Genomic DNA, 16,387 nt, shown 5'->3' on the forward strand with positions numbered 1-16,387 from the left:
ATATTTTTTGTTTCATAAATTTAATTAACCTAAACAAAAACACACTTTGAGATAAAGTTGTCCCTGTTATCATTCCTAAGTTCATTGTTAAAAAAATAATTCCAAGTGACTACATATTTAGTTCGTTGAAAATCACAAAAAACTTATGATTTACATTTTGGCCCTATAGTACAATACACACCAACGAAAACGAGTGACAGTCAAACAAACTTTTTCTCTTTGTATTAAGAGGTAGGTGAAGAAATTTAATTTTCGTTATTAAAAAATTATTTTAATTATAGATTTCATGTAAGTTTTCTAAAAATTCGCTGACTGACATCCATGTTGGCTAGTGTGTACCCAGCTTTTATTTTCGACTAAAACATTCGATGATTTGCCGGTACATCGGCATGCACACTAACCGGCATCGATTGCGTCGCATCGACTGTCAGATCATTACCGGTTTGATGTGACACCGGTTCATAGGCACTGTAGGGATCACTGCGTTGCCAACTGTTACCGGTTGCTGGTGATGGACTTGCTACGTATGCGGTATAAGTATCTGCCTTGGGTTGTGATGCAGCACCATGAATGTGTAAATGAATTTCCTTACTGGGATGCTCTGAATGATGTTCGTGTTCGTGAACTGGAGCAGAAGACCAACCGGCCGATGATGATGGCGACCAACCCCAACTTGGTGCAGCCGAATATTCAACATGATGATTCCATGATGGTGGTGGAGCTGAGTATTGAATTTGTGGTAGAATATTTGCTTTCAGGGTAAAGAATTTAGCCAAGAGAGCCAGAGCATTCATGGCCAAGAGAACCTTGACAAGGAAGAGAGTCTTTAAGCCGATGCCCACTAGGAAAGCCACCATGGCAGTGAGGACACCAAATTTGAAGATAATGGGTATGAGAGCCATTTGTAGACGACGAATTTTGCCAAATGTACGACCTTGTACGCTGCCATCGGAACGTCCTTCTGTAATGGAAAATGAAATTATTTTTTTTAATGGCGTTTAGTTTGTCATTACATAATATATGGTTAAGAACGTGTTGAAATTATTAGAACCATAGTATTATTTTTTTATCGATTGTAGGAAATGTAGGAAATATTTAAAAATGTATTAACATATTATTTTATTTTCAGAGAAAACTGCATATGTCAGAAAAAACAATCCACACATTAATATCGACCATAAATTAAATTTGAGTCCCATTTAGTACCAAATTTCATGATTCGAGCTCTAAACCTACACACCGACAGTGATTCTAAATCCAAGTTTCAGGATTCCAACTTCATAGGTTCACCCACAATTCAAATTGTACCAAATTTAGTACACAGTGTTATGAATTTTCAAAACCTCTTACTTACCCCAAACCTACACCACCACAGTGATCCAAAATATAAGCTTCAGGATTCCAAATCTATCGGTTCACCCACAATTCAAATTGTACTAAATTTAGTACATAGTAGTACCAATTCCCAAACCTTCCTACATACCCCAACCCTACACCCCCACAGTGATCACAAATCCAAGTTTCAGGATTCCAACTATACTGGTTCACTCACAATTCAAATTGTACCAAATTTAGTACACATTTCTAAAACTTCCTACATATATCAATCTTACACCTCAACAGAGATTCTGACTCCAAATTTCATGATTCTAGCTCTATTGGTTCATTTAAAACTCAAATTGTACCAAATTTAGAACCATTTAGTACCCATAAGTATTATTTTCTTAAAATGAATCCTGACCCCAATCCCACACCCCTACAGGGATCCTGACTCCAAATTTCATTGTTCCCGCTCTATAGGATCACCCAAATCCCAACTGTACCCATTATAGTACGATTTAGTATGTTTCGTACACATAAGTTACAAATTTCCAAAAGTACGTTTATAACCCAATCCTACACTCCGACGGTAATTTTAATTTCAAATTCCAGGACTCCAGCTCGATTTGTCTCTCCAAATTAAATTTGTACCAAATATAGTACCATACTTTTCGTACACATGAGAACACGTTTTCAAAACCATCTCCATAAATTGACCCTACTTCTCAACCTTAATTCACACTCCAAATTTCAAGTTTGCAAACACTATTCGTTCCATGCCACAGAATTGTATCAAATTTAGTACATTTTCGTACTTTTCGCATAGTTATAGTTCGAATGTTCAAAAACCCTTTGGTACATCTCCACCGGTTCGCCAAATATAAATGGTATCACATTTAGTACTTTTCGTACCGTTCTAGTACGAATTTCCAAAAACCCAGCCTTATCTGTCACCTTTGGACCAAGAGTGACCCTCAACCAAATTTCAGATTTCTAGCTCCAACGGTTCGCCAAATACAAATGGTATCACATTTAGTACCTTTCGTGCCTTTCTAGTACGAATTTCCAAAAACCCAGCCTTATCTGTCACATTTGGACCAAGAGTGACCCTCACCCAAAATTTTAAGATTCTAGCTTCAGCCGTTTCGTCTGGGCGTTGATGAATCGTTAAATCTGTCAGTTAGTCAATCACTTCACTCTTTTATTAGTATAGATAACCTGATTACAAGAATATGTGGAACGAATAGGGATGCCTAGGTTACATGTGATGTATTTCTAAAGTGTTAGACTATAATTAGAGACTGAAATTAACCTGATATTGGTCTCAATATCTCATCAAAGTTCATTCACATCTAACTACAGACTTATTTATTTACCTTTTACGATGATGTGTTAAGTTTTATGAAAATTAAAATTTTACCAAATATTTGGCATTTCACATGAAAAATATTTTTATTTTTGTGTTGGGCATGAAACACACCTTTCATCGCTACTTTGTAATGCTATTATCTATTAACCACATTACATGGCAGTGATTCAACATTACTCAATTTCAATAGACTCTGTTAAAACCGAGGCAAAATTTCAACTACTCAAAATCATGGCAACTGATGGCAGAATGCCAAACCAGCTACATGAGATGAAAATAAGTCATGCGTTTCTTAACTCAACAAAGAGGCTTCGGTTTGTTTTTTTCAAGTCATTCCACAAACGAATAGTGTCTGGACAATGAAAGTGAAATTGAAGTCATAGAAAAAAATGAAACGAAGAAGTGTAAAATGAACTTGAATTCGCTCTTTTTTAATTTATTTCCAGCTAATAGGCATTATGGAAAGTTAACAATTTGGCAATGTTTAATAATCATTGCCAAATTTGAACAAGGCCTATTATGGATATTTTCCATGAAATGATTGGGGGTATTTTTCGTTGGCTATGATTCATATAATTTTATGACGTCATTATTATTAGTACTGTAATAGTGAAAGTATTAATGCTTTCTTTGCCAGCAAATAAAAACTCGAATTGATATCAACTGGTATCAAGTTTTAAAATAAATTGAAAAAAAATCCATATCAAGGGTTATCCCGAATCTTTATTTGTTTATCTATTTATACCCTACACAACTACGTTGTCAGGGTATTATAGCTTTGTGCAGGCCCAAGAGTTTGTAACGCCGTGAAATATTGGTCCTAGACCCACCTTCAAGTATACCGATCGTCATATGTCGGTCTATACATGTGTGTCCGTCCGTCTGTCCATTATAATTTGTAAACACGATACAGTCCACACTTATGGACCAATCTTCACCAAATTTTGCATGTAGGATGGGTTCTGGCCAATGAAGACCCCTATTGTTTTTGGTAAAGATCGGCTAATACTTAGGGGATAAAATACCTAATTTTTGTCAGTTTTTCTGGTCGCTCCAAAGGCCGCAATTATGGTCCGAACATCGCGAATTTTTACATGGAGAAGGGAATCGGGCCATAGAATAATCATGCCTCTTTTAATAAAGATTGGTCATATTAAGCGGGTCAAATGGACCCTGACTTTTGTGTGAAAAATGACAAAATTTGTATTCTATGGCGTATATATTTACTCCTGAGGGACATTGACCCTAGAAGTTGATAGAATATAAAGAGGAGTGGTTGACATTTATATTTATACAAATTATATGGTTGTATGTACTCGGATGTGGGAGTTACACTTAAATATTTACAGGTGCTTACGTATTCAGATATTATATATTAACCCATTATCTCACTAGAGGGCGGAAATATAGCTCTGATCGCTTTGAAATTTTCCATGAGGATCCATGTATGGCCAAGGACAACGCCTATAATATTCGGTGATGATCAGATAATAATTTTGGGATGAACTGGACTGAGAATTTAATTTTTTATATTTTTTTCGAGTCGATCTATAGGCCACAATTGAAAGCCAAACATCGCAACACAACCCAGGGCGAAGGGAATACTGCCAAGAAATTAGAAGGGTTGTACTGAATATTAGTAATATTGGTTGACCTCTAATCGGTTAAGAGTGTGCAAATATCGGGAAATATTGCCACAGAAAGTTAGATTTTCGTGGAAGCTGTGTAGGGCATCATATGGTCGGCCCCGTCCCACTATACTGCTCCGCTCACTGGTTTTTATTTACTTTTTTATTTTTGAACGAATAACTATTCTAAAAATGTACCTTCAAAGACTCTTAAATATATAGAATGTTTTTCGATGAGAAATATCCGAGGTGGAGTTCATATTAAATCTGTTATTCCATTTGCAACAACATGAAATATTCATCGGATACCCCATAAAGTATATATGTATATTCTAGATCAGAATGAAATTCTCTGTTGAAATCACAATATCGCAATATACAAGATAGAGCTTTGAAATTTTGGTATTTAAAATTGACAATATCGGTCCATGTTTTGATATAGCCCCCATATAACGATACCTATCAAAAATAACCCTCTTTATTTTGAAGGTTTTAGACATATTTTTCCATCGAAGTGGTTGCAAATTGACAATGCGTATCTTTGGAGGGCGAAAAATATCAATATTGGTCCATATATTTATATAGCCCCCATATAAAGGTCAATTTTAAAGGTATTTCCCATCTGAAGGGTATGGAATTTGGCATTCAAAGCTCTTTTCTTGTTTATAATCTTGCTGCTCGGAATTTTTTAATAGGGGTTCATATTTTGACATATATTGCTACTACTTCAATATAAACATTTGGACCAATCCTGGCAATAATTTATTATTCCCTTCACCACACTATGGTACAGGGTATAATGTCTATGTGCATATGTTTGGACAAAAGGAAACTAGATATACACATGGTTCCTTTTGAGAATATGCATAGAATAACTTTTTGAGTCGATTTATGCATGTCCGTCCGTCTGTCTATCCATGTTAAATGGCAAAGTCCAGGTCGCATTTATGATCCAAAGTGGATGAAATTTGGCACAGCTCATTTATTGGGCCCAAGAGCGAACCCTATTGAAATTGGGAAAAATCGGTTCAGATTTAGATATAGCTCCCATATATTTTTTCGCCCGATTTAATGTAAATGATGCACCAATGTCCCTTTATATCTTTCGATTTGTACGAAATTTGGCATATGGTACTGAACTTTGTTTAAAATGATGTTTGCCAAGTTTCGTGAAAATCGTTTCAGATTTATATATAGCTCCAATATATATTTTCGTCAGATTTAAGGGTACCCCCCCGCATTCTCGATTTTAATTTTTCAAGATTTTCAATGGGCTGGTAAATGAATACAAATGCTTGTTAAGGTTTGTAACTTTGCACATATATAATTGAAGATTTAAACGGGAAGAAAAATAATTTACAAAAAAATTTTGTTATTGTTTTGTTGTTGTTTTTTGTAATTAAAGAAAAGTCCTTATTTTTGATGGCGGGCATGATAACTCCTCACTGGAACATCGGAATCCGAAAATTCCAACGGTGTTAGAAAGAGTACATGTCTGGCTCTCGTATGAACTAGGATTATTGACTTCGCTCTAAAATTAACAAAATGGTGGACCTTTGAAAAAATATTTTTGGAAAATCGCCGATTTTTTACCAAAAACCAAGTTAAAAAATAAGGAAGATCTTCACCGATTGGCTTTATCCTAGTTCATACGAGAGCTATGCACTCCCAGAGAAACGTTGCAAAATTTGGAACCGATTGGATTATTAGTTTTTGAGTTATCGTGCCCGCCATTCGCAAAAAAATGTTTAGAGAAAAACGCGTTTAAAGTTTGAGAAGCCCTTCAGCCGTCACTTAATGCTGACACAATAAATCGGCTATATCTTCAAGAGTTCTTGAGATTTTCACTTGAAATTGTGTAGAGACATTCTTTAATCAGTGTAGATTCGAATTATATCAACAAATGTAAATAGTGCACCAAGCCCCTATATTTCTTTCGATTCGGACGATATTTCTCATAGCGCACTGAATAATGTCTAAAATGATATGTGCTGAGTTTCGTGAAAATTGTTTCAGATTTAGATATAGCTACCACATATTTTTTTCGGATTTTTAGTAAATTGTACACTAAACACCGATTGCCGATTGGCACAAAATTTTGTACAATGTACTGAAATTAATATAAATTATTCTCTGGCAAGTTTCGTTGAAATCGGTTCAGATTTAGATAAAGCTCCCATATATACTTTTGTCCGATTTTAAGTAAATGGTGCACCAAACTCCTAAATTATTTGGATCGAATACGTTATTTATGCGAATTCGATCTAAGTTTTTGGATAGCAAATCATCCTGCCACAATTATTAAAATTGGTCTGCAAACATTCTCATTGAGTTGTAAATCTTTCATTTATAAATTATCAATATTGGCCGAAGTTTCATATAACGGACTTTATGGCAAAACTTCTTATTAAAAATGATCGAAATTGGCCCATTTTTAGGTCCTCCATAATTTTGATTTTGGGGAGTCTGGACATGATTTTCAACCGGGATGGCTCTAAATTGGTACTTTGGGTTCTCATTAGGTAGAAAATCTTATTATTAAAAACCAGTGAGCGGAGCAGTATAGTCGGACGGGGCCGACCATATGATACCCTACACAACTACCACGAAAAGTACACTTTCGGCGGTTCTATATTCTGAGCCAGGGCAATATTTCGTGATATTTGCACCCTTTGTACCGATTATAGATCAACAACTCATCTTTCTATGTCTTGCATATTTTCCAAAATGTTTTTTCTTGAAGTGAATTTTTACGCAATAAAATAAAAAATTGGTCACTTTAGGTTTTGGTTGATTTGACCCTCAGAAAATTGACCGATCATCATCTAAACAGCCGCTTTAAGTATTTTGTCAGATCCCCTTCACCTTGTAAAATATGTGATGTTCTGCATATAATAATTGCCTCTAGAGCGACTAGAAAATCTGACAAAATTAAAGTTTTCGGTTCATTGCACCCCCTGAATGAAATCTCAACTTCACCGAAAATTATAAGCGGAATCCTTGACCATCATCGGAACTTCATGTACAATTTTAAAGCAATCAGCGCGACATTTCCGTCCTCTAATGGAGTAATAGTAATAATATGCACATAATCATCTTTACTTAATTACGTATAACTCCCGCATGGGAGTACATACAGTCATATAATTGGTATCAATTTGAAGGTCAACAACTCATCTTAGACAAACTATCAACATCTCGAGTATATATCCTTCAGGAGCAAGTATATACGCCCCAGAATAAAAATTTTGTAATTTTTCACACAAAAGTCAGGGTCCATTTGACCCCCTAAATGTTGGCCGATCTTTATCAAAATAGACATGCTTATTCTTAGGCCCGATCCCCTTCTCCATGTAAAATTTCACGACGTTCGGACCATAACTGCGGCCTCTGGAGCGGCCAGAAAAACCGACAAAAATTTAGTATTTGGTCCATTTCATCCCCTAAATATTAACCGATCTTTACCAAAAACAATAGGGGTCTTCATTGGCCAGAACCCATCCTACATGCAAAATTTCGTGAAGATTGGTCCATAACTGTGGCCTGTATCGTGTTTACAAATTATAATGGACAGACGGACGGACGGACGGACACACATGTCTAGATCGACTCAGCTAGTCGAGATATGACGATCGGTATACTTAAAGGTGGGTCTAGGACCAATATTTCGCGGCGTTACAAACATTTGGGGCTGCACAAAGCTATAATACCCTGACAACATAGTTGTGTAGGGTATAATTAGAAATTTCCGGGTAGACTTAACGGTACTACCTAATATTCGGTATTTCGAAGCTTTGGATCCGTTATTCAATTGAATTGGCTCACATTTGTGAGTGTCAAATTTTCCTACACAAATTGATCAATATTGGTCCACTTTTTAACGATTCCTCCATACAGACACTAATACATATGATACATACATACATATGAGATCAATTCAAAAATCGAAATTAGAGAGGAATTGTTATATGGAGACTAACCTAAAATTTGAACCTATTTAGATCAGCTTTGGTAGGTAGATTTACTACCCTACCATCCAATAGAAAGTCTACCAACCAAAACATTGATATTAATTCTTCTTATCGAAAAATTTCAATATTGGCCCAAGATTCAGGATTTAGTGGATCATAGATACACTTTTTAAAGAGAATAGGCTCTAATTACAAAAACCAAAATTTGGTTTTAATTGGTTTGCAAATCCTCCCTCCAAAAACTATCAATATGACCATCTATATTACGATAACCCTCATATTTTCGATATTTTGACGATTTCTGATGCGTTTTTCAATTATTATATATTTTTGGTAATGATTAGGTACCTAGAAATACCCAATGTTAGTCCATGATCTAATATAGTCCCTATATATTGGTACACCCATACATTCATTATATTGAATACTTTGGAGTTTTTTTTTTAACCCAGTTGACTCTAATTTGATATTTTGAGGTCTGATTGGATTTGATATCCAATATTTCTATCAGAAATTATAATAACCGGTCGATATTTAGATAAACCTCCAGTTAAATATAAAGCCAATTTACATGCAGTTTGATGGGCCTAGGCGTAGTATCTTGGCACCATTTTAATATGATATAGTGGTCATATAAAAGTCACAATATGTTCGGTTAGGTACAGGCGAAATCGTTTATAACGACATCGTTTTTAGTAGCATGTCGGTTATGAAGACGGTATAAATTCTGTATAAAAAAAATTCTGGTATAAAGATTCTACTCCATTTTTATACCCTACACAACTATGTTGTCAGGGTATTATAGCTTTGTGCAGCCCCAAGAGTTTGTAACGCCGCGAAATATTGGTCCTAGACCCACCTTTAAGTATACCGATCGTCATATCTCGACTAGCTGAGTCGATCTAGACATGTGTGTCCGTCCGTCTGTCCATTATATCTTGTAAACACGATACAGGCCACAGTTATGGACCAATCTTCACGAAGTTTTGCATGTAGGATGGGTTCTGGCCAATGAAGACCCCTATTGTTTCTGGTAAAGGTCGGATAATATTTGGGGAATAATATGGACCAAATACTTAATTTTTATCGGTTTTTCTGGTCGCTCTAGAGGCCGCAATTATGACCCAAACATCGCGAATTTTTACATAGAGAAGGGGATCGGGTCAAAGAATAAGCTTGCCTGTTTTGATAAGGATCGGTCAATATTTAGCGGGTCAAATGAACCCTGACTTTTGTGTGAAAAATTACAACATTTTTATTCTATAGCGTATAGATTTACCCCTGAAGGACATAGACCCGAAAAGTTGTTGGTATATTCAAGGGCAGTGGCTGACCATTAAATTGATACCAATTATATGGTCGTATGTACTCAGATGTGGGAGTTACACTTAAACATTTACAGGTGCTTATGTATTCAGATATTATTTAGTAACCCTTTACCACACTAGAGGTCGGACATATAGCACTGATCGCTTTAAAATGTTCCATGAAGTTTCAGTTATGGTCAAGGATAACGCCTTAAATTTTCGGTGACGATCAGATAATTATAGTGTGATGAAGTGGACCGAAAACTTAATTTGTTTGTGTTTTTCGAGTCGATCTATGGGAATAAGAACAGCACAACACAAGGGAAGGGAATCTGGACAAGTAATTAGAAGGTCTGTACTGAACATTAGTAATAATTGTCGGCCTCTAGTTGGTCCAGATGGTTCAAATATAGCGAAATATTGCACAAGCTCAGAATATAGATCCACAGAAAGTTAGTTTTTCGTGGAAGTTGTGTAGGGTATCATATGGTCGGCTCCGTCCGACTACACTGCTCCGCTCACTGGTTATATATTTATTTATAATTTTATTTGTTTATAACAAATTTTGCTTATAGCAACCAATTTCGCCTGTCCCTTGACCTTTGAATGTCCACCCCATAATGGAGGGTATAAAAAGTTTGGTCCGGCAGACCTTAAAAAATTTGGTTTCTTTTTAATATTTCCTTTTTAATATTTCCTTTCAAAACGTTGTCTTGATCTCTTTTATTCGATCAAATATTTTTCTCTATCATTTGCCATTTTAGAAATTTACAATCCTATTATTTTACGCTTACATAATATTAATATTACAAATTAAAGCGGAAATTAAATTTTCAATTACCAAAAATCTGATTCAAAATCTAAAATCTACACAAAAAAAAATCATAAAAGTTTACCTGCAGTTACGGAAGTGGCCGTGTCATCATCGGCACTAAAAAGTCCCGCCGAAATATCAGCTTTAATCCAATTCCAAATACCTCTAACAATACCCCATACGCGTGATGACGCTACATCGGGCCCATCCACGGCAGTTTTTTCTATTGCCACAAGTCAGCAAATGAGCAAAAACAAAAAGTGGGAAGCAATAAAAAAACAATATCTCGCAATTAATAAAACTCAACGTAATGTTGAATTTCTCTTAGAAATAAACTCTAAATTGTTAAACAATAACTAATGTGATTTGTTTTAAACAACAATAACATGCCTATCGACATATCTATGTATGTTGTAAATAAGACATATAAACCTTTTATTTTTATTAAATAAATAACCGATACTCATAAAAAAATAAACAAGGCCTAATTACTTTTTCAACGGAACTATTTCGACAGAATAAAGAAATCAAAATTTACCTGCTGCAACATCATCGTCCGCTCCAAACAGACCAGCCGATATGTCATCTTTAATCCAATTTAAAACACCTCTGACAATGCCCCAGACACTAAACAGAGATTCGTCCGACGATTGTACAGCATTTTTTTCAGCAGCATCATCGTCGTCATCATCATCTTCGCCGGAGTCGTGTTCACCATCGCCAGCATCAGTGTTTGCGGCAGCAACTTCCGACTTGGCCGTCGTCGTTGTTGTTACATCGTCTCCAGTTTCGGTAACGGCTTTTGTTTTAGTTTTTGTTGTTATTTTACCACAATTTACCGCTGTTGTTAGACAACAAATGGCCAAGGTTAACAGAAATAGTTGATGAATTCGGGATTTCGTTATCACCATCATCTGTTGGAAACAAAAAAAAACAAACAAACAATGAAATGGAGAAAACAACAAAGTAAATAACAGCAAGACGATGCGATGAAATGCCAAAAAATGACATTAAAAAATATTTATTAAATATGTAAATATATACACGTGTGGATAAAACAAACAATAGCCGAACGAGATTTATACGTTCGAACATTTTAAGTAAAAATTACAAAAAAAAGTAATGAAAACGCTTAAGAGCAAACATCCAATATTGCTAAATATTAAAATACAAAATATGAACTTCAAACATTATGAAGCAGGTCATTTTTAATTTCGCCATGTGCTGAGCAGTTCGTTTAAAATTTGGCTATTTTTAAAATCATCATGGATAAAAATAGTCGGATTGAAGTAATATGAAAACTAGTTGAAAGGTATAAATCGCCATTGCGGACAGATAAATACCCTCACAATGCATTAGTTCAGTTTGATATGAAGTCTGTGGAGTCGAATTTTAAAAGTCAGGGAATTATGTGAAAAATCCAAAAATTAATTCAAACATGAGACTCATGCGATTTATAATTTGTATATACTTCACCATATGATGGTGCGTATAATTAATTTGTCATTCGTTTTGCAATACCTCGAAATATAAAATGTATATACATATATTCTTGACCAGATTAAAATTCCATGTCGGTTTACTATTCCAATATAGATTACAATAATCATGATAGAGCTCTGAAAATTTGCTCATACATTGCTGCTACTCCGATGATGGTTAGTGCTGAAAATTGGATATATCGGTCACATTTGGTAATTGTATATTCCAGTCACCTTCATAGATTTCCAGAATATTTTCACTATAGATCCATGTTTTGACATATACAGGACACGCCCCATTTTAAGAAATTTTAATGACCGAGTTGCGCTTTTCCATCGACATGATTTTAATTTGCCAATCTGGACCTTGGATGTTAAAAAACGACGCGAAATATTGGTCCTCTAGTATTCCGATCATATCTCTATTTTTCTATTTGCTTTAGAGGCCAAAATTATGACCTGAACATCATGAGAAAAATGTCGGCCATGATGATGGGTCAAATGGACACCTCTTGTGTAAAATATTTCAACATTTTCTATTCTATGGCTTCTGAAGAACATAGACCTTTTCAATTGATACTAATTATAGTGAAGTATCTGCCCGGATATGGGAGTTATTCTAAAATATTTACTGGTGTCTACGTATTCTGATATTATTTTATAACCCATAACTTCATATATGGAATTTTATATGAAGTTTCGGTTTGGGTCGAGGTCTACACATATTGATTTCGGTATTGATCAGATTATATATAGGGAATAAAATGGAACGAAAATTTTATTTTTGTCAGGTTTTCTAATCTGCACACGGGAATCGGTCCACTATTGAACTAAGCCATGATATTTGTGTGTAAAATAATAAAATTGGAATCTTATGCTTTAAATGTTCAGGAGAGTGCAAATATCGAAAAATGCCCAGACTCGGAATATACAGGGTGAGATAAACTAACTGCAACAAAGTCAAGCGCCATATTTTTAACACTTTTTTTAATTTTATTGAATGAAAGCAAAAATGTCGGAAATAACGTCAAATTTTAGAATAAGTTTAGATTTGTTAGCATTGGTCACCTTTGGCGCGAATTATGGCCTTCAAACAGCCAATAGTTTTATTGGCCGTAGAGCAACAATCGCTGCCCGATTGTTGTTCTGTTATTGTATTTTGGCCTATTCCCGGCGAAGCGCTTGCTTGAGGTGATCGACACTTTGGTATTCTTTAGTGCCAACCTTGCTTTCCAAAATACTCCAGACTCAATAGTCCAGCGGATTGGTATCAGATGATGTTGGTGACCATTGTGCGCTGGAAATGAAGCGAGGAACCTCATTTCGTAACCATTACTGGGTGGCGCGTCAACTTTCGCACTCAGGATGGTCATATTGGACAAAGAATGTTTTCTCATCGAAGAAAACCAAACTCGGCAGTTCACCACTTTCGGCCATGCTCTTTAGCTCTTTTCAGTCTATTCTCTTTCTGTTCCATCACGAATAACTTTTTTCTGGAAAATGCTCGTGACAGTTGTGTTGGGTATTACCATTTTTTAGGTATTATCTGCATTTTCCAACAGACGTGGCTGTAATTTGGCATTCCGCTTTTTGAGAATGAAATTCTTTTTCATTTGGATTTTTTTCGTCCTATATTTTTGGAACTTTTATTGGCATTAAACGAATCTGCATAGTAGGGGAGGTAACTAAAGGAGTGGACGGATAGAATTCTCAATTCGAATATTAAAATATGTTAAAATAATTACGACCGATTGTGTAAAATTTGAATGAAATCTATTCAATGAAGAATCAAATGAGGATATAATTTACAAAAATATTCCCAATTCGATTAGACTGTATAAATGTCATTTCAAATAGTAAACGCATAGTTAAGGTCAGCATGGGCCGAACTTGTTATACCCTCATCCATGGCTGTGCACACAGGCTGGGAAACTGGGGTAGGATATTCAACATATATATCCAACAAACGGCATATTTTAAGGGGGATATTTTAAAATAAAATAAAAACATTTTTTATTGAAGAGCAATCCGACATGCCACATCGATGAGTTAATTCGGTAAAAAAAATTGATGATTAATAATATTGATGATGTGGTGGTACGGCCGTCAATTTACCGAAAATTTGTGATCTTGTTATGTGAAAGCTATACGAAAACTTTAATCGATATTCATAATTTTTGGTAGGAAATTGACATATAATGAAAACCTATGGTTTCAAATTCGAGTCAATTCGGTTAAAAAAGTGGCAAAGCCGACCCAAAAATACCGAATGATAGTGGGTACCATTTTATGGAGCCTACCAGGAAACTTGGGCCAATATTGAAAATTTTTGGTATGCAAATTTTCTATTTAATGGGAATTCCCCATGTATATATATATATATATATATATATAATCGAGTCTCCGACCAATCTTTCGAGGTGTAGCAAACGCAATGAAAAATTTAATATATATTCGTCCTTATGGTGGAGGATATAAAGTGCTTTCTACATTAAGCGTAGATTTTGAAAGATATTTCTCAAACATCTATAGACCCATTTTTTAAAGAATTGTGTCATAGACAAACCAGGGGGGATTTTTTAAATAATTTTGTCGAATTGAATCTTGTAAGGCGAGTGTAAAGTTTTAAATAAGGATTATATATTGGGTGGCGCCCGACTTTGGTATTTGTTTACTGCTTTACAATTGAAATCTGGGGCACCGTTATCATCGTAATTTCAAACTTTTCCACATTAAAAAAAATCATTGGATCTCATAGATCAAATTTTTTGACATCTGTCGAACACAAATTAAAGTCTCTTGAATTCTACTGGCAGATAGTACTTGGTGCTTGCATTTCATATAACTACTATGATAAGTCATAATCAGAACCGATTCAGATTAAATATACAGCACATAATAAACCCTATAATGTTTCCATAGAAATTCATAGAAAAAAATTATTTAAAAAAAATTTAAATTCCACCGTGTGACCATTACTGAAATGTTTTCATTTCCAGCAACATTATGGCAATTATTATGCAAACGAAAAAAAATATAACAAATTATTTGTTTTTTGTCAAATTATCTCAGTCAGGTCAAAATGTAAATAAAATAACAACTTCCACCTTAAACAAACAATGAAAGTTTATGCGAAAATCCGCAATATTATAATTTAATTTGTAAATATTTTATTTAGACATTATGAACAATGATTTACTTTTATTATCGCTGCCACAATTGTGAAAGCGAAAATTACTCAATGTCTAGCCTCCTGGTTTCTTGATGGTTCCATCTTCTTTCTTTGTTATTGTTTTCGTTTTCCACACCCCAAGAGTATTGTGTAATAATATTCAGATCTGATTAATCCGACACACCGCCACAGTGACATAACTTACGTGTTAATGTAAAAAAAAGAAGTGATAAACACTAAAATTTCACTTTTTTCTCTCAACATGATCTTCTTCGATGAATTTGGTTTGAAAAGATCAGTGAATGTCACACAAAAACACTACCACACCTAAACTATGTTGAACGACTTAGATGTTCAGTTTCTATTTCTAAAGAAAAATATCATAAATCCATCTGAAACGTTTTATTTTTGTCAATAAAATGATTTTTGGAAATCGATCAAGAGTTTCATATTTTGATTATTTTTTTTTTTGGTATTCCTACACTTGTTTTTTAATGAGTTTTAAATTTTGTTGTAAGAATTTCACTTTTTAACGGAATATATATATATATTTTTGAAGTCAATGTATTCACCAAAAATCTCATAGAAACTAGAATCGGCATGTGGGTCGCTGAAGATGAGCGTAGTTTCTATAGGCCTGAATACAGTGAATATATTAAACAGATAATTAAAACCGTATGAATCGGTGTTTAGATATAACAGAAAACCAATTATTAATATACAAAGATGCTTTCTCCATTTGCTCCCATGACCTATCCAAAACAAAAAATATATTATTTTTCAAAAAAAAAAATAATAATAAACGAAAAAAATACCCTCTTAACAGGTATCATTAGTCAGTCACCCAAAAATGGTAGATGGTGAAAAAAAATTATCATTAAAATAACGGTCACTTTTGATGTTCGTGGAATTTGACATTTCTTTGTTTTGATTTCGTTTCTTACAACATGCAAAATAACAGTCACACACACATCAAACTAAATATTCGCACATGCTTAAAAGCTTGGCCGAAAAAAAGAAGAAACCCAAGACCCAAGAGAAAAAATAAACAATTAAAAAGAAAACTAAATGCCAGCATATTTCGCATTGTTTTCGTGTGCCGCTAATTGTGTGGGCCCTTGAATACACCACAAATCACTTAGTTTTCATTATAATGACTTCAAAATATCTAATATTTCAAATGATTACAGTTAAAATAAATTATTCATTGCTAAATCTGTTAACAGATTGGCCATTGTTTGTAACAAATATTTATGTCAATGAAAATTAAAAAAAAAAATACAAAAGATTTTGAAATTTCTATATGGTATCAAATGAAATGGGTC

At 34.4% G+C, this 16,387-nt stretch overlaps 1 protein-coding gene across 1 annotated transcript; it reads right to left on the reverse strand.

Annotated features, from left to right (window-relative positions):
- Positions 1-401: 401 nt before the first annotated feature.
- On the reverse strand, positions 402-11,323 carry LOC133334217 (uncharacterized; the record flags this gene model as incomplete). Its single annotated transcript, XM_061542513.1, has 2 exons — positions 402-961; positions 10,948-11,323. Coding segments are annotated over 2 exons (936 nt in total), but the record flags the coding sequence as incomplete, so codon positions are not given.
- Positions 11,324-16,387: the final 5,064 nt, after the last annotated feature.

This window comes from Musca vetustissima, unplaced genomic scaffold, assembly GCF_032173495.1.
Source record: "Musca vetustissima isolate MV318-11 ecotype Yass unplaced genomic scaffold, APGP_CSIRO_Mvet_v1 utg258177, whole genome shotgun sequence".
NCBI classification, from domain to species: domain Eukaryota; kingdom Metazoa; phylum Arthropoda; class Insecta; order Diptera; family Muscidae; genus Musca; species Musca vetustissima.